Here is a 22,632-nt window from a genome sequence, read left to right as displayed (position 1 = left end):
TGTTTATGTAGGGTTTCAACAAATCATTGTATTTAATTCTTAAAGACATATGGTCCATTTTATAGTCGTAAACGTCTAAGCTATTATTGAGGTTTAAGAAATAGGGGGGGGGGGGGGGGGTAACTGTGATATGAAACGTAGAAGTGATTGGAACAAACAATTTGATAATATTTTTATTGCAAATAAAATAATTGAAAGAATGAATAATGTACTATAAATAACTGAATATATCTTAGTAAAGCACAAAGCTCAGGCGCTGAAACACATAACATGTATTGCAAAACTTCAACAATCAGATGATAATTATTCAATGAGCGATATAGACATTCATCAAACATGTACTAAAAATGAATTAATGGACAATGCCAGGTAAACGGCAACAAAATATTAGTAAAGCATGACAAAAATCGTAATTCAAACTCAAAATATGTGAACTAGGATAAAATATAAAAAAAAATAAAAAAAAATCATAAAACTCTTTGAAACTATACAAGAGAAAATTACAAGGTGTTCCCGAGACGGAAGTATCCTCTAGTACAATGGTGATACTATCATATCAATATATGGCAATGAAAACCGGGGGAGTAACAACGAAATAACAAGGCATATTTATAATTATTATAATAAAAACGTAGATATTCATGTATACAATTTTATATCCGGGGTGGTCCGATCGGTTCTGTCTGTTTCGTATTTGTGCAAGTGACCTTTTCGTCCTAAGACTTGTTATGAAAGTTCTTCACTCATTCTCCAATTTTCGTTTTGGTAGAGTGTATAATTTACTATTATTACTATCATTGAAAGGTGCAAGCACATGCAAAATTGTGCAGTCAGTATAAAACGGAAATGTGTACTCCAGTAGCAAAAGTGAAATGTTCCCGATATTCTTAAATACTTGCAAGTCATTCACGTATAATACATACTATCGCTATCTTTATATTTTGATTCATTAAAACATATTCACAAGGTACAAAACAGTATTTACATATACAAATATTAGTGACGCACAATCGATATGATACGGACGTGTTTCAACATATTTTTTGTTGTTTTCCTTTATACAAAAGAGATCTTGGAATGTCATACATGTAAAGAGCGTAGAAGTTTTGATTGAATTCCAAGTCACAATTTATTGTGGCAGACATCTCTTTAGACGCTTTAACCCTGTAACCTTAATACAATGACTTGCAATCCGTTATGTCATGACACATCTACCGTACAAATATTCAAATCACATTTTCACTATATCCGTGGTGGCTGTGTTTTCATAAATGTCCGGTTCTTCGATTTCAGTATTCATGCTGGAACCTTTTGTTGTTTTGATGGCGTCCACTATATGTGTGAAAGTCGGTCGGCTTGCTGGATCAAGTTGAAGACACGTTACCTTAACAGCATTGAATCTAAAACACACACATCTAAATATTTATATATAGTGTCTATACTGACATAATGTAACTTAAAAATATGATTTTGATACGGATTTACCCCTTTTGTTGCGCTACAGTCATTAACGTAATACTCATTGTTGTACGGAGAAACATCATAGGTACGTTCACAGATTTTGTTGATCTATCACTCAAAGTGGCATAGAATATAAATTCAGAGTAAAAATCAATCGTTGCATATCATTTTTAATCCTATAAACTGTTGTAATAATAGCGAAATGATATAAAGAGTCACAATTAGTATAGGAATAGCATGTTTAAGGTTATTTGATGTTAGGATATGTACATGTAGCAGTTTAACAGGGGTTATATGTGTTAACCATTCATAACACTTACGCGTCTGAACAGAGCTCTGGCTGACTTAACTGGAACCCGCTCTTAACCACCGCTTCCAAAGCTGTACCGTCACTGTCTCCATACGGCTTATTGCCTTCAACATAATCATTAGGACACATGAAGCGTATAAATACATGCATTCTAAGGAAAGTCGATGTTAGAAGATTAATATAATCTTCCCCTACCTTGAGGGTGTGACTTGAGAGATCTCCAACCCGAAGAGTAATGTATTTTGGTTGTCTAAACCGTGGCTCTGCCGAGGGTTAGACAACAACAAAAAATACCCGAGGGTTGGAGATTTCTTTGTTACACCTTCAAGGTGGGGGATGATTTTTTTTCCCATCCTATTATTTCAGTCACAACTCCACCAACAATAGTCTGCCATATTTGTAAACAAAAACACATATCGTCATTCACTTTTGATGACGTCACCATAACAGATGATGCATTTTAGTGACGTCACAATTAAACACGTGCTAATCGGCACGAGGCTATCTCCCCCTAGGGAGTGACAAGCTGATCTTTCCTGGCTAAAACGGGAGATACACATGTGAAGGATGGGAGAAATACTAATCAGCATCTATACAGACAAAAAAGACCAAATCAATACTGTAATAATTTTATCAAAATTTGTAAATTATTATAGATATTTTATATACTTTATACTTTATATAGCATTCCGAGACAAATGTTGCAAGGTAGCATTACAGAATTAACCGATACCTTTTCACTCTCGATTCTACTGCTATATTTTTAAACTGATATGTGTATTTCTTTGAAACTATTTATAAGTTTACTGTTATCAAAAGACATCCAAACAAAAGAAGAATCCTAAGAAAAGCAAGCGTTTCTCACGAAACAGCTAATAATCTGAGAATTAATTATTATTATTTTTATAATCTTTCAGGTATTCTGTAATACAGTTCCGTCCAATTTGTTTAGCTGACCGAAGTTTTTGAAATCAACTGTTGCCTTTCTACCGTATATAGAGAATTATACATGCCTTTTTCCATATCACAGCCAGTCTCAACCCGAGACTCCAATATCAGCCCGAGTGTCGTGGGTTGATACTGGGTGTGATATGGGAAAAGACTGTTTTATGGTTTATTCTGTTTATAACATACTTATTTTTAAAATACGGATACATTTGCTATCTTATTATCTTTCTTTTTTTTTAAATATTGAAAAACGTGTGATACGGGTTTTCCTGGTTAATACGAAGAGGGCTGATTCGGGTTTTGGGGTGTGATACGGCGAGGGTTGATATGGGTTAGACCAATGGTGACGTATCGCATATTTAAAAAAAAAAAAAAAACGTATTTATTTTTAATAAAATGGCTCACAAGTCTGATACTTTGAGCCCGCCTTTTTGAAAAACAAAATGATTATGAGATCTTTTAAGTAATTTGGTTCATATTGTAACCATGATATCTAACATTAAACATTGAACAGCAATGCAACGATTTATTGCAATCTCACCTTGAGAAAATACTTCCCACATGACAACTCCATATGACCATGCATCCGCTGCTTCATTTGGCTTTTCGTTGTTATTAAATGTTTCCGGAGCCTGCCACCTCTTTAAAAATGCAATGATTCGATAAAATATGTCATTACTAAAATTTAAGAGATATTTTAGATATCACTATCATTATTTGGATGGCTTATATTATTCAAAATTGAGCAAACATATCCGTAATAAATAAAACGCTTTAATTGTCATGAACAGAAGACGAATTTCTAAACGGTAAATAATAAATCCTCTTAATTTTAAGAGCATTATAAAACTAAATATTTTACCATAGATTCCTCAGTGTAATCACTTTCACCAATCCCTTTTATTTTCGGTTCTAGGTTGGAGTTCAGTAGGACGTTAAAGGATGTCAGATTGCCATGGAATATCTGTAAACAAAATTAGCATTATGAAAATGTGTGCAACACGCAACAATAAAAATATATGTCACAGTGTGCAATGTTAATCTAGCATACATTATTGCAGAGGATGAAGTTGCCGTTGGCTATTGTTACATATATTATAAAAATATGAAAAAATCGTCAATCTCAAATAAAATATCTATAAATTTGTTTATTTGAAAAATTTACACGATATATTACAATCGAACATGACGGTTATATTCCTCTAGTTGTCCAACTGTTTTCTACATATTAGTTTTGAAACGTTAAGTCGTGTGAGTCCTATTTATAAAAATGGATATAATATCATTATATAGAATAGTTATGAAAAAGAGAAATATTTAGTACCTTCCTTGCAACCAAATACTCCATTCCACAAGCAATTCCGTAAACGATTTCTTCCAGATCGCCCACCTGCGCCTGATTTTCTACTTCTGCTAACCAATCTCCTAGTGCCCCATTTCCACAATATTCCATTACCAGAGTTGGTTGTTCTGGGGAAAGTTAGTTATATATCAGATACGATTTTAGATAGAATTCCTACTGACTGGTATTATCTTCCAAAAAAGGAATAGCACTCATTTATGTCAGCCGTTCAAGCTACACATTTAAAACTGGTATATTTTATTTGGCTGAATAAATTAACATATTCTCCGTACGGTTTATTATACAGATCACATGGATAATATAAAACAGCGACAGGTTATATGAACAGCCCGTGTTACTTACACCGAAACACTCTATTATTGAATTTAGTGGGGTTGCTTTAAGAAATTCTCTAATGAAATTAACTTTTTTAAAGCCTATCATTTCTTAATCCGTTTCTCAATCAATTTGACAGGCAACCATATATTACCGACACCATTTGCCACTTACAATGTCAGTTATTATTAGTGTAAGATATAGTTTACCTTTTCCTTCATTGATGAATCCGTAGTATTGGAGAATATTCGATGCTTGTATGCCGTGTTTTCTATGGAAGTGTAACAGTGCATTCGCTACTTCTTCATATTCTTGAATTTGCCCTTCTAATCACAACAAACGATACACAGTTGTTAACGTATTTTCAAAACTAATTATGTATTTTACAAACATGTACATCATCTTTAATTACACTAATTCACACGTGTCTAAAAACAAATTGCAAATATATCGTACCCTGTTTCAGAATCAATGGAGATTTAGAACAGTATTTAAATAAAGCATAGTGTACTGATAGAAATGAATGTGTAGTATGCATATCATTCCAGTTTGAAAAGCTAAAAATCTTAGATAAAATCACATGTTCTACTTTTGGGAAATTTGCTGCTTCATAGTTTTGGTAAAACAATTAATAGAAACAAACTAATTTTATTGTTCTATATGTGTGTTACCACATATACATGCATACATATATAGTGAAACAGTAAAATGAAATATGTGTAACCTAGGACTAATGTTTTCTTTTATTTACAGGTCTTTATTTTATACAAGTTCATTGTGCATAAATACTAGCTCTTAAATGAGTTTTTATTCAATTGTGCTTACATTTAACGATTTTAATCGGTTTTATACTATCAAGAGGATGAGAGTTTGTGATTCCTTTTTGTCATACGATCTAACCATACATGTACTGTTACGCAATTTGTGATTTTTCATCCTGGTATAAGCAATCGATGGAAACCGACGTCTGATTGAAAAGTTAACATACAGAGAAGCCTGCGTATTTGAAAACATTCCAGATAGAATATGTATAACTTGATAGATACGTTTATGTTTCAGATTGTGTTGAATCGATTTTAGACTCATTTTCCTGAATATACAAACTTGCTATTGTAAAAATAAAAATAGAATTACTTACCATCCATGCCAACGTTATGTGTTTTTAAGGCACACTGTGTTTGTCCCTTTGCTGGTAAATTACATGTACCGACGTAGACAGTAGCAAAGGATCCTTCAGAGATAAGCTCATCGAAACTAACATCTGTGATATCATCGCTAGGAGGTGTATTTGCGGCGTCGTCCAGGTCCTCGTAAACATCATCAGTATCAATTCCGTGCGTGGCATCCTCGTAAGCTTCAGATACATATTGCACGGTACTCTCATGCTGTTTAAAATGTATAATAACATTTTTTAATATCTAATAACCACAACAGAGTAACCAAGCATTGTTATTTTAGGGTTGAAAGATGTAATGAGTACGAAATTACTCGGTAAAATTAAGTGCTACAACTGACAACGTCATAATGCTTATATAAGGATTACTGAATGCCTATGTAAGGCTGAATTAAGTGTTTTACGCCAAATATTTATTCAATGATCAAATCCACCAATCTTTCGACATCGTTCGTCAACACATGAAATCAGCTCTTGACAGATTTACAAATATTTTGTTTCATGTCACATTTGCTGTAAGTTCAGCGGAACATTTTGACTAGGAGCTTGTCGGATTTTAAGTATATCTAGAGCTAAAAATAGGTTTTTGTGCTTGTCCCAGACAAAATCTTCAAATACATGCAAAATTAAATGCGGGTATCTTTAAACGACAAATGAAACCAGTCTCGTGACTCGCTTGTTTACCGGTACATTTGCAGGGGAAGTTTTTGGAATAAGTAATATATCATAATGTACTAGAAATACAATATCATGTTATAATATAAGTAATACATCATAATGTACTAGAAATACAATATCATGTCATAATATAAGTAATATATCATAATGTACTAGAAATACAATATCATGTTATAATTTAAGTAGTATATCATTTTGTACTGGAAATACAATATCAAGTTATAATTTAAGTAATATATCATTTTGTACTAGAAATACAATATCATGTTATAAGTTAAGTTACATGTATATACAGTATCATAAAATGAAACTCTTACATTTCCGGAAATTTTCATTTTCGACGAATTCTTTTTTGAAGTCTTATTAAACCTGTCCGACCCATTCGATATCCTTTGTAGTTTGTCTTTCTGTGCAGCTCGGTGACTCGGTAGAGGCGGCTCTGTATTACTGCGAATAGTCCTGACTTTTCTCAAGGTCACAACCAGTCCTATCAGCATGACCAATGCCGCTAGGGAAACTATACCAAAACCATGATTATAGTTTAAAAAAATATAATTGCATGCAGGCACCATTAGAAATAGCAACAATCAGACATAAGTTTTCATCACAGAAACTGTTATCACATAAGTATGCTTCCTTGTCACATAAGTAACGTTGCTATTTTTTCAACCCATTTTTAATGATGATGGTAATATATACTAAATACAGTTTTTGATTATCTAAAGTTATAGCCGCCTGATTTAAATGAACTTGTATGAGGTGTTCGATTTATTAATAATAAATATATACTATCAGGACACAAAGGACAGTATTGAAATATAAATTTTTCATTAGTTAACAATTTATAGCGTAAGATCTATTCTTTGTGTGAAATTTTACGACGTTTCTAATTGTAAGTTTCGATTAGTATTGATATATATATATATACATTAAAGTTATATTGAAACAAAAAACTTACGAAGAGTTATCACGACGACGTATTTCGTTTCTGGCTTCATGGATTCTGGTGGAATATATTAGATAAGTATCGGGTAAGAGTCAATATATATTATACTTTTAATATGGGCAAAGAAGTAATTCCAACAGTGTGGACAAGTTTAGGTTGTCAAATTTTCGGAGCGATACGCTCCTCTATCAAGACACAGTGAAATAGAACAGTCACATGTACATATACATCATTTTCGAGAAGATAGAACTGATATACTATAATTGAAAATATAGCTATTATATAAAACAAATAGTCCCCTCGGCTAAAGACAGCCGAAGGCAGCAATTAAGATGAGAGCATCGCGGACAAGGAACGCTGATAGTCTAAATATCAGAACGCTCGCTGGTTCTGCTCTATATCGAATATATAACCATTTTACTATCTGTATATGTACTTTTAAAATCTACCTGTGGTGAAGGAATATTCCAAACTACTGCTTGTTTCGTTTCCATAATGAATGACGAAGGTGGCAACATACTCCGTGCCGAGAAGTAGTCCCATCATTTCAAAATCCGTCTCATTCCATCTCAAGTCGTGAAAAGTACTAGACTCCTGTCCTGTTTTCCTGAATGCTACCTTTAGGCCCGTTCTGGTATAGCAATTATTCTCGAAATTCCAAGCTATCCTCACACTGTCTGTTGACAGGGTAGGTGTATGAATGTCGATTGGATTGGAATCTATTTCATTAAAATCAGATACAAAATACTCATATTTTTGCATATATTTTAATGGAAAAAAAAGAAAAAAAAACACATTTTCATCTTAATCGGATGAGCTTAATAAGCTTTGCAATTGATTAGCTTCGATAAACGACGGGAGGGACAAATTGTTCCTTGTTTTCATGCTGACATCTTTCTTTGAAAGGAAGATAGGATTACTTGTAATAATGTCAATCGCAATATTAAAACATATTGTACAACATCATGCACGCGCAATTTGGAATTTCACAGATGTAATCCTCTGATTGGATGACTATGCAATTTCAAGATGGATTTTGAAACACATAATTGTTTTAATAATTGGTTTTTTAATATGTGGTAAGTCCACATTCTTATGTACATAACGTTTACAAGCAAGTTATACTTTTGTCTTAGATATACTGCGTATGTAGCGGAATTCATTAAGCCGATTCCCCTATCGGAACGTCCTTGAATACTAAAGCGGATGGAAGATTTTAGCCAAACAACTCAAAAAAAGAAATGAAAAATGATGTTCACTAAATGTGATATTTTCAAAAAAAAACTTCTTTAAGGGAGGTAACTTAAGTCACTTTGACCTATGTTTTGATTTAAATGAACAATCAGTGAAGCAATCCTTTGGGAAATATCTACTGTACTGTTTACCTCCAAACTAGTCATCTCATTTCACCTCTCTCAGTAGATACAGCAGAGTATTAATAGTCTGAAGAGAGTTTATTCTCGTTTCCTTTGCTTTGTTTCAAATATGAAAAAAAACATGTCCAAATATTTCATATCAAAGATATATATATGCATACATGGATGATATAAAACGTTGGAAATTCATTCGATATTCTGTAAAAATTTAATCTTGCTGGTAACAAGCGTTTTAATTGGCTTAAAAATTATGTTATCAGCCCATAACATAAACAATGACGTCGCCGTTTTTAACGTCGCTTTTTTATTGGCTGATACAGCGGCGTAACAATTTCTAAGAGAAAACAGAAATTATAAGGATTAACTTGAATATATATTTTTAATGTTATGGAGCTATTACACAAAAGTGTACTCTCATCATAAACCGCAAAAGGTTTATTTATAGTACTTTCCGTTGTTTTGTGTTATAGCTTCATAACATAAAAAATATATTTTCAAGTTAATCCTCATAATTTAATCTACTATACATAAATGAATTGAATATGGCTGCTTAAGAACAGGAACTGTTTAAAAGATAATATCTCCTTGGCGCTAGGCTTAGTAGGTAACAATTACGAAATGAATGCAATAAAATAGTTTTATTACTCACACTGCTTTATCCCATTTAAAGTGGTTGCCTTTCCGATCTAGAACGAGAAAAAAATCATTGATAAAAAAATCTTATTTTTTGTTTTATCTCAGATGAAAAAAATGTATCTCGTTATATATTAGAAGATTGTTTTACAAATCAAACAGAATATATTGTATACGTTACCTTAAAATTCAGATTGCTTCCAAATGAGTGTTAAAACAATTTATAGAAAAGATAGGTCAACACTGATATGATTCAGTGTAAAATAAATTCCAAAACGATACATTTATTGCGTTTCTAAACTACTTTAGAGTTCAAAATTAACGGGAAATTCGTAAACAAAAAATTGACCCGTCAGAATTCAACTCTAATTAGTTCCGCTGTGGGTAGTTGGTTCTGTAAAGAAATCATTAGTCTGTGTTGATATGTTAATGCCAATGGCAATTTGAGTATTTTTGTTATAAGATTATCAATACAAATATTCAAAGCATTGTTGGAATGGAAAGCCTGATCAGTAAGATAAATACATTCTAAAAATTAATCTCTTTACCTTCATGGTAAAATTGTGAGTAAGGAGTGCGTAGTTGACCACCCTGATGTTAAGGACTAGATCTGCTATCTGTAAATCAGTGTTGGACATCTGGATAGGACAGTGATCTATATACAGGTAATGTTTGAACAGGTAACACGCTCCGTCAGCAACACACCTGCATTCCTTTATGTTGCTGTCGCAGTCTGCTTTCTGTTAGATATACAATATCAACATTTTGTTATAAAAACAGTAAATAAAACAGCTGAGTTCTAATATTGGTGTTAACAAAGCTAAAAACAGATGTGTGATGTATTTATACGACGTTTTCAATTGACAAACATCACATAAAATGTTCTTGATACAGGAAGATGTCTCCTACATGTACACTGTATATATGCATATATACGTAATGTTTCGTGCAGTTTTATTCAATTGAGTCCAAATCATTCAAGCGTAAACCTGTGTTTAGGGTCGACTTGTGGTTGCCAAATAGTGATTAAATTGACAAACATTGAAAGTAAAATTGAAATTAAACCACTACGAACAAAACTGAAAACAAGAGGGTTTTTAGATTTCCGGGGTTTTAGCAATTTCATAAATATGAATACTGATACCTCATCTCTAATGATCAAATTAGATTAAGACTTAATATACATATCAAAGATACCTAGCCAATAAGTAAACTCACTCAAGCGTGACAGGACTAAGGGGTGGCCTGAATAAATTGATTTTGATTTAACGGACTTAACGATGTATATGACATTTTTGAAAATTTTGACATCTTATCCTCTGCTTTCTACACCATGCCATTGTTACACTCCACAGAGACCGAACTATCTTTATTGTGGAGGACCTAAAATGTCACAGTTTACGGAACATAAATTATACAGTTTACAAAATTGCGTAAAAAAAAAAAGTATTGGGAAGGCAACTCAAAGTTCATCGATCATTGTTGGTCCACATTTTGAAACAGACCAACTAGGTTGCGCTGAAGCGAATGCTATATGTCAATTTTGGCTATCAGCAACATACATAAGTCGTTCCGTCCCTAGAGGCTCTATTCTCCCCGATTGAAGACTAAGGATAAATTGGATAAAACAATGCGAAAGCTTCGACATATGCCAACTGAATGTCAAAATGGCGGCGCGTTCGTAGAGGAATTAAACAACATTAAAGAAGGAAATTAAATAATTCATTACTTCAACGCTTCTAAGGATAAGAGTAACAACCACAAGAGGACATCAGGTAATGCCAACTGGTTTTATTCCATTTCGATATCTGTGCGATGCAATAGATTTTGACGGAATGAAAAACTTCATTTCCAAAATATTTATAAACATTTATCGGTAGATTATGTCGGTTGTTTGTATAAAGAAAGCAATCTATCATTAATATAGTCATTTGCGAAATACAAAATTGATGTACGTTTCTACTTTTGTTTAGGTAAATACGAATGCAATGGAACATATATGATTAATGTTCGTGTCTAATACAAATAAATACTACTGCATGCTTGGAATCTACGCATCAATAACTAAAATGGAATATTTTCGCATTAAAGATTGAGAAAATGTTCTGCAAAACGTTTAAAGTCAACCATTTCATTTGATCAGCTCATCTAATAATAATGTTATAAGCCATCATCGTTGTTCTAGATCGCTTTAGATTGTAGATAACTCACATCTTCCGTTCTATTCCCTGCTGTGAAGCCCGATGTTAGGATACGACCTGTCACTTTATCTTGTACATCCCATTGTATCTGGTAAATACCACTGTCCTTGTCAGTAGCCTCCATGATAACCCTGTTCAAAACGGAAACAAATTGTTATTATAAACAACAAGAAAACTACATACAAACATACATAGAGTAGCAATGTGTCAGTATAATAGCTATGTACTGTATCGTAACGGCATAGAGAATGTGCATGCCGATCCCAAATTGATTGACCCTTTTCCAATCAAATGTACCCTTTCCAAATATTTCTGTTTAAGAGTTAGTAAAAGGCCATACTTGTATATAACATATGTATACTATCATAAGAAACAAACATTGCCATTCACATTCACAGAGCATATGTTATATATGGATTTGCATTTAATCATCTGTTTGGCATCACCCTTTCTGGCATTTTACAATTCAACATGCACCTTTATAACAACGATGTAGGTGTATCGTCGCACTGTCTCAAACTTCAATCTAGATATTAGTCGGTTACTGAGTTACAGATTCCAATATTCATATTGTTTAATATTTTAACATTTTAAAATGTTAAAGCAATCGTACAAACTCATACAGGAGTATGCCCTAATACAGAGTAAGGTAATCAAACTAAACGAACAATAGACGTCACACATACCTGCTTGTGAATTTTCGAGAATGTATATTTTTCTGTAAAATGGCTTTATCTCCATATGCTGTCGGTGGACTGCTGTCAAAGTAAACGTAGGTGGAGTCCACAGCTGTGTGTCCCATAACATCGTGAGCCTTTATCCAAACTTTGTCCGATGACCCGTCTCCTCGCGCTGTTGTAAACCCTTTATGTAAGGATTCGTGGGCGATCTGACCTAGTCCTCTCCATGATTCGGTATCAGGTTTACCATCTTTTGGATCAGCAGCAAGTGGGCCCACATATTCAAATCTGATGATTCCTCTAGCGTTTGGTGTTGCCGTGAGTTTAATCTTACCTTCGCGATCATCATACGTAAGTATGACTGTACTATTATCTATAACGACAGGATCTGTGACTATCTGGGATAGAAATTTCCCTTTATCATGAATGTAATTCACAAAATGATCTTCCCAGCTGACGGAGATATATGTGTTGTTGCTTTGCCAGTGATAATTTGATTCTTCGGAGGCACTAGAGAAATATAGTTTATTTGTTTTGTTAATGTCGATCCTAGAGGTGCTGTCGTAGAGTGCAAAGCGACGAGCATAATTCCTGTTTGAGGCGTTGTCCTCGACTATGAGGAGGAAGGCGTACACGCCAGGCTGTGAAGGGAGGTAATATGTGCTCGTTCTGTCTGTTGTATTGGAGAAGCATGAATCATCAGGTTGGCTGAGATCTCCGGCTTGATTTGGCGTCATTTTGTAAACACTAAGAATATAATGTTTGATCCCAGATAACCCATCTTCCCATCCATTCCATTCAATGTGAATCCGTCCCTTTTCAAACAAAACATTCATCATGGGTATTTCTACATTACAGTTTTGAAAAGTATTTGTCCTCTACTTTTGAACAATTATGAAGACATTTAGTCGAAAAGAAATATCACATTTCCAATAAGAAGAATATCAGAAATATAAATGAAATATACAAAAGTGTCAACTCACTTATCCTGAACTAAGTACAATATACGATTTTATTAGGTTTCTTCAATGAACAATATATATTCATATCTAAATACAATTATCGTCGTCGATAAACTATATGTACATTATCTGCTTCGTATCAATGAACTACAAGAATATATTTACACATTACCTTTGAGATTTCCGGTGAAACTTCAAGTGGTTGTAATGAGCAGTTCTTTGTGCAGTGTACTGGTGGTTGAAAGTCAAACCCGATGGCCATTGATGCACGAAATGTTTGAGTACGATTAATTAGGTTTGACAAGGTGTAGTGTGGACTACTGAAGGAGATGGTAGAATCGGTGTCAATGTTCATCCTGTGATAAAAAATATAAAATACTAATCACATTTGTGTATAAGGTTTCCTGATATCTGTTGTTGATACTTTGTTTTGACATAATAATGTCTCTAGCATTACTTCAGGAAACTTTTCAAAGAAGATACAAATGTATATGGAGTTGTTTTCTTTTTGAGAAGAAATACGATATACAACCTAAATCCATTTAGTTTAATGTTCTAAAGACTTGCGAAAAAATGGCGGCTAAATCAATTGCAATATTTTTTTCTGATTTTGTTTTGTTTTTCTAAACAGTGTACAAAACTGGATGCTATGGACCATTACTAATAAAATAATACTTGCATTCGCCTATTCTGTGTGCATGGGTGGATGGGGGTGAGGGTGTTTGTGTGGGTTCGGACGTGGATGTTTGTGTGGGGGGGGGGAGGTGGTGATGTGTGTTTCTGGGGGTTTTGGTGCTGTTATGGGTGTAATTGTTGGTGTTGAAACACATATCAGGAATCTGATTACCTTTTGCATTGATGGCAATTAAACTAGTATTGAACTATTTGTCACATATTTGTAAATGTCTACAAAAAAGTTATTATCCGTAAGACCGATTTCCTGACAAACGTCTCGAGTACACTCTTATGGAGTGCCTGGTGACCCACTATGCTGGATTCAGTCTTATTTGAGTGAACGACGAAATTGTATGGTCGTATGCTATACCTCACTTGACAAAATACTATATTTTGGGTTCTTCAAGGGTCGGTGTTAGGACCACGGAAATATTGCCTATATTCATAACCAATAGGAGAGATTTGTCGTCGCCAATGTCATGGCTACCATTGTTATGCTGACGACACACAAATATTCATGGTCATCAAACTATAGGACAGTTGGGATACGATATCAGAAAACCTATAAGCTTGTATGACAGTCACAAATACCTGGATGAACGTCAACATGCTAAAGCTTACTCAGGAAAAGACGGTGCTTATCGTCTTTCCCCCCGAAGTGTCAGCACGCAATGGCACTCCAGTTAAAAGTCTATGTCAGAGCTATTGAGACTATCCCAGCTGGTAAAATCAAAGAGGTATACTTTAATAATTCACTGAACATGGAGAAACAAGCGAACGCTATTGCCAAATCCTGTTACTTTCAGATCCGTAGAATCGTCTTTTTCCGGCAGTTTATAACTGAAGATGCATGCAAAATGCTAATTGGTACCTTTCGGGTGAATTATGGTAATGTCCAGCTCTGTGGTATATCTGACAAACTAACTAGTTGTTTGCAGAAGGTCTAGAACACTGCAACACGTCTGGTTACTAGTACTAAAGAGGGAGCACATCACACATGTGCTGTATTCATTGCACTAGTTACCTGTACGATACAGGACGCAGTACAAATTTTGGTGTACACATACAAGGCACTGAAGGAAAAAGCTCCCCAGTGTTTACAGGAGCTTGTTACCCTGTACCAGCCGTCACAATCCCTGCGGTCTGAGACAGAATCATTGATGTGAATCCCAAAATATCGTACTGTGACCTATGGAAACCGGTGCTTTGGGAGGGTTTCCAGCCTACCATCTGCTATTAGAAAGTCAAATACCTTGGCCAAATACACCTCGTCACGTTTTCGTTGTAGGCTCTTTGCACAGACGTCATATACACAAAACGCTTTATATACGCATTTATATACATATTGAGATACTTTTCTTCTTACTATTTGTACAAATGTGTATGCCTTTCCATGTGTTGTAAAGTGCTTTAGAAAGATTTTACAAATAAATTGGGCACTATATACATTTTGTAAATTATAACTATTGTTAATTACACTTACGTATCACCATGATCAATGTAACGGTCAAACGCTGACAGAGTGCAAATATATGTTTGAGTGGTTCTGTTCCCACCACATTCTGTATGGAGACGTCTTAGGGAATCGTGTATCTGACTACCTGTGAATACATAACACGATTACGTCAATTAGTGTGTCTCCATGTACTTTTTTATCATTTCGACTTTCATTGACTTACCAACATTGTTGACGACATCAATGAAGAAGTGATTCAACCTTCCGTAACACCTAGTCTGATTATGCTTGTTCAGAGTCTCCAATTACATCTTTCCATTGTTCATATTTATATCGTAGTTTGAACAATTTTAATAAAGATTTTTTTTTTTTTTTCATAGACAAAAACATATATCGTTTAATTTTATCGTAATACATAGAAGTACAGCTACATGTGTACATAAACACAAACTTGCATGCATGCACTGATAATTATCATACATACATACATACATACATACATACATACATACATACATACTACATACATACATACATACATACATACATACATACATACATACATACATACATACATACATACATACATAATTGATTATAGATAAAAACATCGTTTAAACAATGCTCTCTTACAAAAAGAGAGCATTTATGTTGAACAACTTACTCTCATGTTTGCTGAAAGATACGATTGCCGAATTGTATTGTTCCTTGTAGATTTTGTGGAGTGATGATATAACATCCGGAAAATAGATATGAGGTACCATAACGGTGATACGGTTGAATCCATTCCTATTGGTCCAAGCTCTTTCGTTGTAAAGCCTTATTTTCGAAAGGATCTTTTTGTCTGCCCTGTTGATTTTTTCCAAAACTACGATTGGTGTCATCTTTCTTTTGAATATATCTAAAAAGATAATAAGGAAACAAGATATTTTTTTTGTACAAATGCTAACTTTCACGCACTCGCAATCATCTTTCTAAAACATTTATTCTACTTGTTCACTTTCGTCCATGATTTGTAAGATAACAGAAAAATAATGAAAAGCAATATTTTAACTCTTCATTTTCGGATACACTTTTAATATATATATATCGTTATCACTTTAGACACTCCAGGTTCCCAGGCTTTGTTGGTGGACTAGTGCCCATTATTTTTTTTATTTTTTTTTTAAATCTGACGAGTCCTTAATGCACAAAATGGAAAAACATTTATGATACAAAAGTTACATGTTTATTTCGTATCTTTCATCAACAGACAACTTTTTGAGACAGATGGTTTATTTCTGAGTATTTCTAGTGATAATTTTTCCGAGTTTTATACAGTGATAATTGCTGAAATATACATGATTCTAATTCAGCATCACTTACTACAATATGGAGCAGTTTTCAATCCAGGAGAGCATACACAGGTAGCAGTTTTATTACTGTTGACCTCGCAAAAATCTAGAAATTACAAAAGCATGACATCCAGTTGAAAAAAAAAGAAGATCAGTACACATAAATGATATGGTATTTGCGCAATAAATATATAAACGGGTTTTTCCCATAATTTCGCTGTGTTTATGATTAATCGAACTCGAGGTAAAACAAGTACAAAATCTTAATCTTAAATGGACATTTGGAGATTGCTATTGTATTATCAAATGGATAATGGGATTGCATGCAGAATAACTATCGCATGTCTTGTATGTAAGTGTCTTTACAAGACATCTAATCATCGCCAGATGGAACAAATATTGAGTATCTTGTAACTTTGACTTATTAAACATGTAAGGTTATGTAGCTTGTGCTATTCACATTTCACTTCCGGGCAAATTTTCAGTGTTTAAGCGTGGAATTTGATCAATCTAAATTTGATAATAGGCAAATACTAACGGCAATTACTCAGGAGCGAGCTCACTCTATTACTCGATATATGACTTATATAACTAAAGGATCTGTATGTGCTGAATATTATGATGATTAGTACAATGATTTAATGATTTTAAATTGTATGTACTTTCTATAAATCAATATAATGCCAATTCTAAAAAACAACATGATATATAATATGCGGGAAAATGCTAAAAAAAGTAGTGTGCTGTATTTCACTGTTATAAACCTTCATGTTTTGCCTATTTGATATATTATTAATATTATTATTTAAAGATACCGTGATTCGATTAGTTCTTATAAACTTACGGGCACACGTTCCATTGGACAAGCAAAATGTATTTACCGGACAGTGTCTGCAGGCAGCTGACAATGACAAAAACAAAAGTTTACAAATCAAATATGTACGGTATATGAAAATAATGTATCAATAATTTAATTAACATCTTTAAAACTTTGTCTATTATTTCTGAATTGATTCTTCAAAAGCTAATTTACAGATGTTCAATACACTGTGTTTATAGCCTCGTGTTTGGTTAAGATTAACTCTGAATCACATCACACTAGAAAACTCTGCAAGTTTTTGCCAAAAAATTAAACAAGACATGATTGTGTTGTAACAGAGCATGTATTCATATCATAATTTTAAGTTTTGATACATTTACCAAAATGCCAAAAACATTTTCCATATCAAAATTAAAGTATAATATCATAGGCAAATAGGTGGGACTAGACGTAAAATAACTGGCCACAAAATCTTGATAGAGATTTCAATCCCAATCAAGTTGGCCGAATACACTGTGTAGATACAGTATTTAAAGATGAATGCTGCTTTTCAAATTAAAGCCAATTGAATCATTCATAATCAGACGAATGTTTAATGAAAAAAAAAACTCACTTTCCAGACAATTTCTTAATACACTGACAATTCCTGCTTTTTCATTGATATATCATCGATATAAAACGATCCTAAACATAACATAATTCAATTGGAGCAAATTCCTTATGAGCAAAAAGGGTTAGCTAAATTGAATATAGTCGGGAATGATGTAAAATACCTATACTGCAGCTTTCATTGCTGTCTTCTAACCATCCTTCAGCACACGTCGTTATTTCGTCATAATGTAGTAAAGGGACGACCTCGTGTCGACAGCAGCTACCGGTAATATAGAACAGAATAAATCATCTCGTCATACCACGGTACAGAGACGACCTCGTGTCGACAGCAGCTTCAGGTAATATAGAACATAATATATTATATCGTCATACTGTGGTTTAGGGACAACCTCATGTCGACAGCAACTACAGGTATTATAGAACAGAATATATAATATCGTCATACCGTGGTACAGGGACGACCCCGTGTCGACAGCAGCTACAGGTAATATAGAACAGATAATCATCACGTCATACCCTGGTACAGGGACGACCACGTGTCGACAGTAACTACAGGTAATATAGAACAGAATATATCATCTCGTCATAACGTGTTACAGGGACGACCTCGTGTCGACAGTAACTACAGGTAATATAGAACAAAATAAACCATCTCGTCATAACGTGGTATAGGGACGAACTCGTGTCGACAGCAACTATAGATGAAAACGAACAAAGTAAATCAACTCGTAATACCGTGGTACAGGGACGACCTCTTGTTCACAGCAACTACACGTAACATAGGTTAGAATATAACATAAACTATAGGTAATATATAACTGGTCATACTCTGATTCAGGGAACGAACTCGTGTCGACAGCAACTATAGGTTATATACCACTTACGTGTTTTTAGTATAATTAATTGATGCTCGTTCCGTTGGTTTAGATCCTGCCATATTAGCATGTATTCGGATTTTTTTTGTGTGCTTTTTTTTGCTGAAGTATATATTTATATCGAAATGACATGTCTGTTAATATTATCTCTGTTTGCTGTAGGGGTGTTAGGGTTGTATGAACGTTAACACCGTAATATTTATGTTGCTATCTGTTATATAGCTACCAATGCGATTTGTGTGCTGTGTCATATAATGTAATGTTGTAATCGTCGTTAGAATAGCTAAATTGAGCTACTGTTATTTTGTTTCGAAGCACGATGTAGAATATAAATGTTTGGTTTTATACATGTAATGGAGGGTTAATAATACCTACAGGACAGTCAATTATGATAAAATTCATGAAAGCTGTAATCGAAATGCATTTTCTAATAAGTTAAATCCTAAAGAAAACGTTGATATGGTTCTGTAGGTAGATGGGTACATTTTATAGGTGATTTTGTGAGTACGTAGTTACTACATTGGTGTGAAGGTAGGTAGATAGGTAGATGAATAAGTACTTAAGTAGGTATACAAATCTCGGAATACTAGTAACCCCTTATACAATCTATCAAACATCTCTCATGTACCTCTCTCATACCCTATGAATATCCAATGAGATTTCACGACACTTTTACTACTTTCGGAGAGCCAGTCGATTGGTTTTATAATTATATCTAGCGTCGATGATTTTCTATATAGTTAACAATCAGAAGTTTTACCCCTTATGTTTCATTTGTTAGACGGCGACAGCATCATTTTACTAATCATCGATAAAGGGTGTTTATTAACTTCAAATCCTGGTTACATACTTTCACATGTAATTGTGATTTGCTAGAAGGATTCGGCAAAAGTGTTAAATAATGTTACGACTTGAGTAATGTTATATGATCGAAAATGTAATTAAGTGCTCCAGACGGTAATGCATGTGTCTGGGCATGTAATGTAATATAAACAGTAACACGCGAAAAAAACTTACGCTAGGTTTTGTTTCATGACGTCACAATTTATATCCAAGTCCACGCACTGGAGAACGTTTTCTGTCGTTTCGTTCCAAAACGTTTTTGTGTGCCTGAAACATAGGTAACAATTTGTTATAATTCTGGTTTATACAATATTGATTTAACTTATGTAGCACTAGACCATGGAAGACCAAGAATCATCCGGCGAAGAACTGTAACAGTAGAATTGGAAGCAATGGGTTACACCTGGGGCCAAGCCCAGTACATGGCTAAGGACAGAGAGAAGTGGAGGCAGTTTGGTGTGGCCTTATGTCCCACTGAGGATAACTATAACTAACTAGGTAGCACGTTACATAGGAACTTGAAATTTAAAACAACAGTTCATTGTAAAGCCACCGGTAAACAAATATTAATTTTGAAATATTTGTACGAACTACACTGTCGTTGTCTAGACCAATTGTCTCGGGGGCAAATTACAACTGGGGTATAGGGATGAAACCCGGGGTGAGGGGTCTGAGAATTTACGCCCTTCAGAAGTGGTAGCATTTTAAGTAATACATGGTAAGAAAATCTCAATCAGTCAACAAAACATTTTTTCGCGGGGGGGGGGGTTACTGCTGAAATGCTTACCAACTGCCCCTCCCTTACCCCCATGGCTACACCAAGGCTATATATATAGGAGAATGAGGAGAATTATCTGATCATTAATTATAAAATGTACTATTGATGTTTTAATGCGTAAATGAAGAATATTGTTTTCGCTTAGTTTGATACTGAGTGACTAGATATGTAAACAAGCACCTTATCAACATGTAACAAAGTGCAGATTGATTTCACGGATTCGACACTGTGATTATGTTTTTATACATTTTTCAATAAAACACATTAAATAAAATAATTACCCTGACAACGCGTCAGCGCCCGCGGCAAACACCAGGGATACGAAAAGTACCAGCTGAACACCTCTCACGTCCATTATATTGTAGGAAAACACAAAAGGGTGGGAGGCACGCCTTCCTGTTCGACAAATATTATCTTTTTCTTCTTCTTCCGAGAACTGCTGTTCCTATCTTTATGTATCATGGCGTGTGATGTTATCTTTTTAAGTACTTTAACAGGTATGTTATCGGTGTATGCTTACATGGGTTTGCTACTAATGTTAAGTGTGGGTAGGTGATGTGTATATGTTTTATCATGTCCCGTTGTCCTTTTATATTTCATAACCAGTCTGACCAGTTGTATACCTAAATAAAACAAATGAACTGTGCTGTTTTATATAGTGTTTTGTAAACTTCCGGTAAAGGTATTTCCTTTAGCAAGTCATCTAAACAATTATTGAAGGAGCAATGTCAATCCTGTATTCAAAATATCAAATATGTTTTTGATATCATATCAGATATCGTTTACATCATACAAAACATCATATGTTGTTTATGAAGTACCGTATTTGTTTATCAGATGTTCTACACAAACTTCGAGTGATATTTGATATAATACTCAAAATGTGTTGCCTTAGATAGCTTGTGAAAGATATAATACAGCTCGAACAATTTTCTTTATAAGATTTTTTTATTTATTTCTGTTATATAAAATATCTTATAATAATATAAATAACATATGAACATATGTCTTAAAAAGGATGAGATTTTCGCGAGACTGATAATTGAATAAATATGTTAATGTGATTGCTCCCGATGGATTCTTGATCGTGCTCAGTTACACTGTTAAACCTGTAAATTTGTCTACCAATACCTTCCAAATACAAAATTACATTGGTTAACTTGAACCTTAAAATACAAAGGTCCGCAAAAATTGTGTAAGTTGTCTCAGCCTGGAATATAACGACACTGGTGTTTTCTACATTTTTGGATATTTTTTTATCGATAAGGTTTATCATTACGATATTTTACCAAAGCATTTATATATGATACCTCACAACTTCAAAAAGATATTTTACACTTTTACAAGAGTTATATATAAGATGTGATATCTCAAATATATTATTTAATAGATATCTCATAAAAGGTATAATACATAAGATTTGCATGCATTATAAAATAACTAAAAGCTTATATACATGCATTGTATGAAGAATATTTCATACGCTATGATATACATGAATACATATATTTTTATTAAATGCATGATCGACAATACTCCTCAAACAAATGTTACGTTGGCTTGCCATTTTCTCCCTTAACAATAGTTCTAGCACATTCGGTTAGAGCACTCATACGATTATTTCAGTTACCCCCTTCCTCAACCATTTCCCTGACCATATGTTGATACATGTATTCATTGGATATTTCATTTCTGACAATGTTTCTGTGATGTATATATGCAATGTATGATTGTCACCAAGGGGAAGCTATCGCATAGCTATAGACTCTACGTCTGTTGTTGAATCCTTAGTTTTGACAACATTTGTCTTTGTCATTAAAATTATTTTGAAATTATATAAATTGCGTATCTGTCTTATCTTAGTCTACTCGATCCCACCTCATCAAAACCATGTGCATTGATCTAAGACTGAGTTGTATATACCATTTTATTGATTAAGGTTAGCTAAACGTGTTGTTCATATCACTATGTTCAACGGTTTTGACTGTAATCTTGTTCATATTCCTTTGCTTAATAGTTTTAACTGGTGTTGTGGTTATTATTACTGTGCTTGATAGTTTTAACTGGTGCTGTGGTTATTATTACTGTGCTTAGTAGTTTTAACTGGTGTTGTGGTTATTATTACAGTGCTTAATAGTTTTAACTAGTGTTGTGGTGATTATTACTGTGCTTAGTAGTTTTTACTGGTGTTG

General features: G+C 33.8%; 1 protein-coding gene across 1 annotated transcript; it reads right to left on the bottom strand.

Moving 5' to 3' along the window:
- Nucleotides 1–166: 166 nt before the first annotated feature.
- On the bottom strand, nucleotides 167–20,873 carry LOC110465001. The gene is made up of 22 exons (XM_021520544.1): nucleotides 20,722–20,873; nucleotides 19,837–19,929; nucleotides 18,106–18,203; nucleotides 17,357–17,413; nucleotides 16,544–16,618; nucleotides 15,843–16,079; nucleotides 15,206–15,323; nucleotides 13,220–13,403; nucleotides 12,092–12,900; nucleotides 11,416–11,536; nucleotides 9,753–9,944; nucleotides 9,221–9,257; nucleotides 7,645–7,914; nucleotides 7,208–7,252; nucleotides 6,567–6,766; nucleotides 5,536–5,782; nucleotides 4,607–4,723; nucleotides 4,044–4,189; nucleotides 3,582–3,683; nucleotides 3,261–3,360; nucleotides 1,782–1,875; nucleotides 167–1,400 (listed from the first exon to the last, which is right to left on the bottom strand). The coding sequence occupies exons 1-22, from the start codon at nucleotides 20,793–20,795 to the stop codon at nucleotides 1,232–1,234; spliced, it is 3,585 nt and encodes a 1,194-aa protein (XP_021376219.1). The 5' UTR covers nucleotides 20,796–20,873; the 3' UTR covers nucleotides 167–1,231.
- Between the last annotated feature and the right edge of the window lie 1,759 nt (nucleotides 20,874–22,632).

This window comes from Mizuhopecten yessoensis, unplaced genomic scaffold, assembly GCF_002113885.1.
Source record: "Mizuhopecten yessoensis strain PY_sf001 unplaced genomic scaffold, ASM211388v2 scaffold11047, whole genome shotgun sequence".
Classification (NCBI taxonomy): domain Eukaryota; kingdom Metazoa; phylum Mollusca; class Bivalvia; order Pectinida; family Pectinidae; genus Mizuhopecten; species Mizuhopecten yessoensis.
Note: the sequence above shows the minus strand (reverse complement) of the source record. Positions and strands in the feature narration are given on the sequence as shown.

Excerpts from the sequence above, each read along its gene's own strand:
- LOC110465001 (XM_021520544.1), bottom strand. The coding sequence starts at position 20,795 with ATGGACGTGAGAGGTGTTCAGCTGGTACTTTTCGTATCCCTGGTGTTT. Across the intron at positions 9,258-9,752 it reads CTCACAATTTTACCATGAAG|ATCGGAAAGGCAACCACTTT; the intron begins GTAAAGAGATTA and ends TTCTCGTTCTAG. Across the intron at positions 1,401-1,781 it reads CCAGAGCTCTGTTCAGACGC|ATTCAATGCTGTTAAGGTAA; the intron begins GTAAGTGTTATG and ends TGTGTGTTTTAG.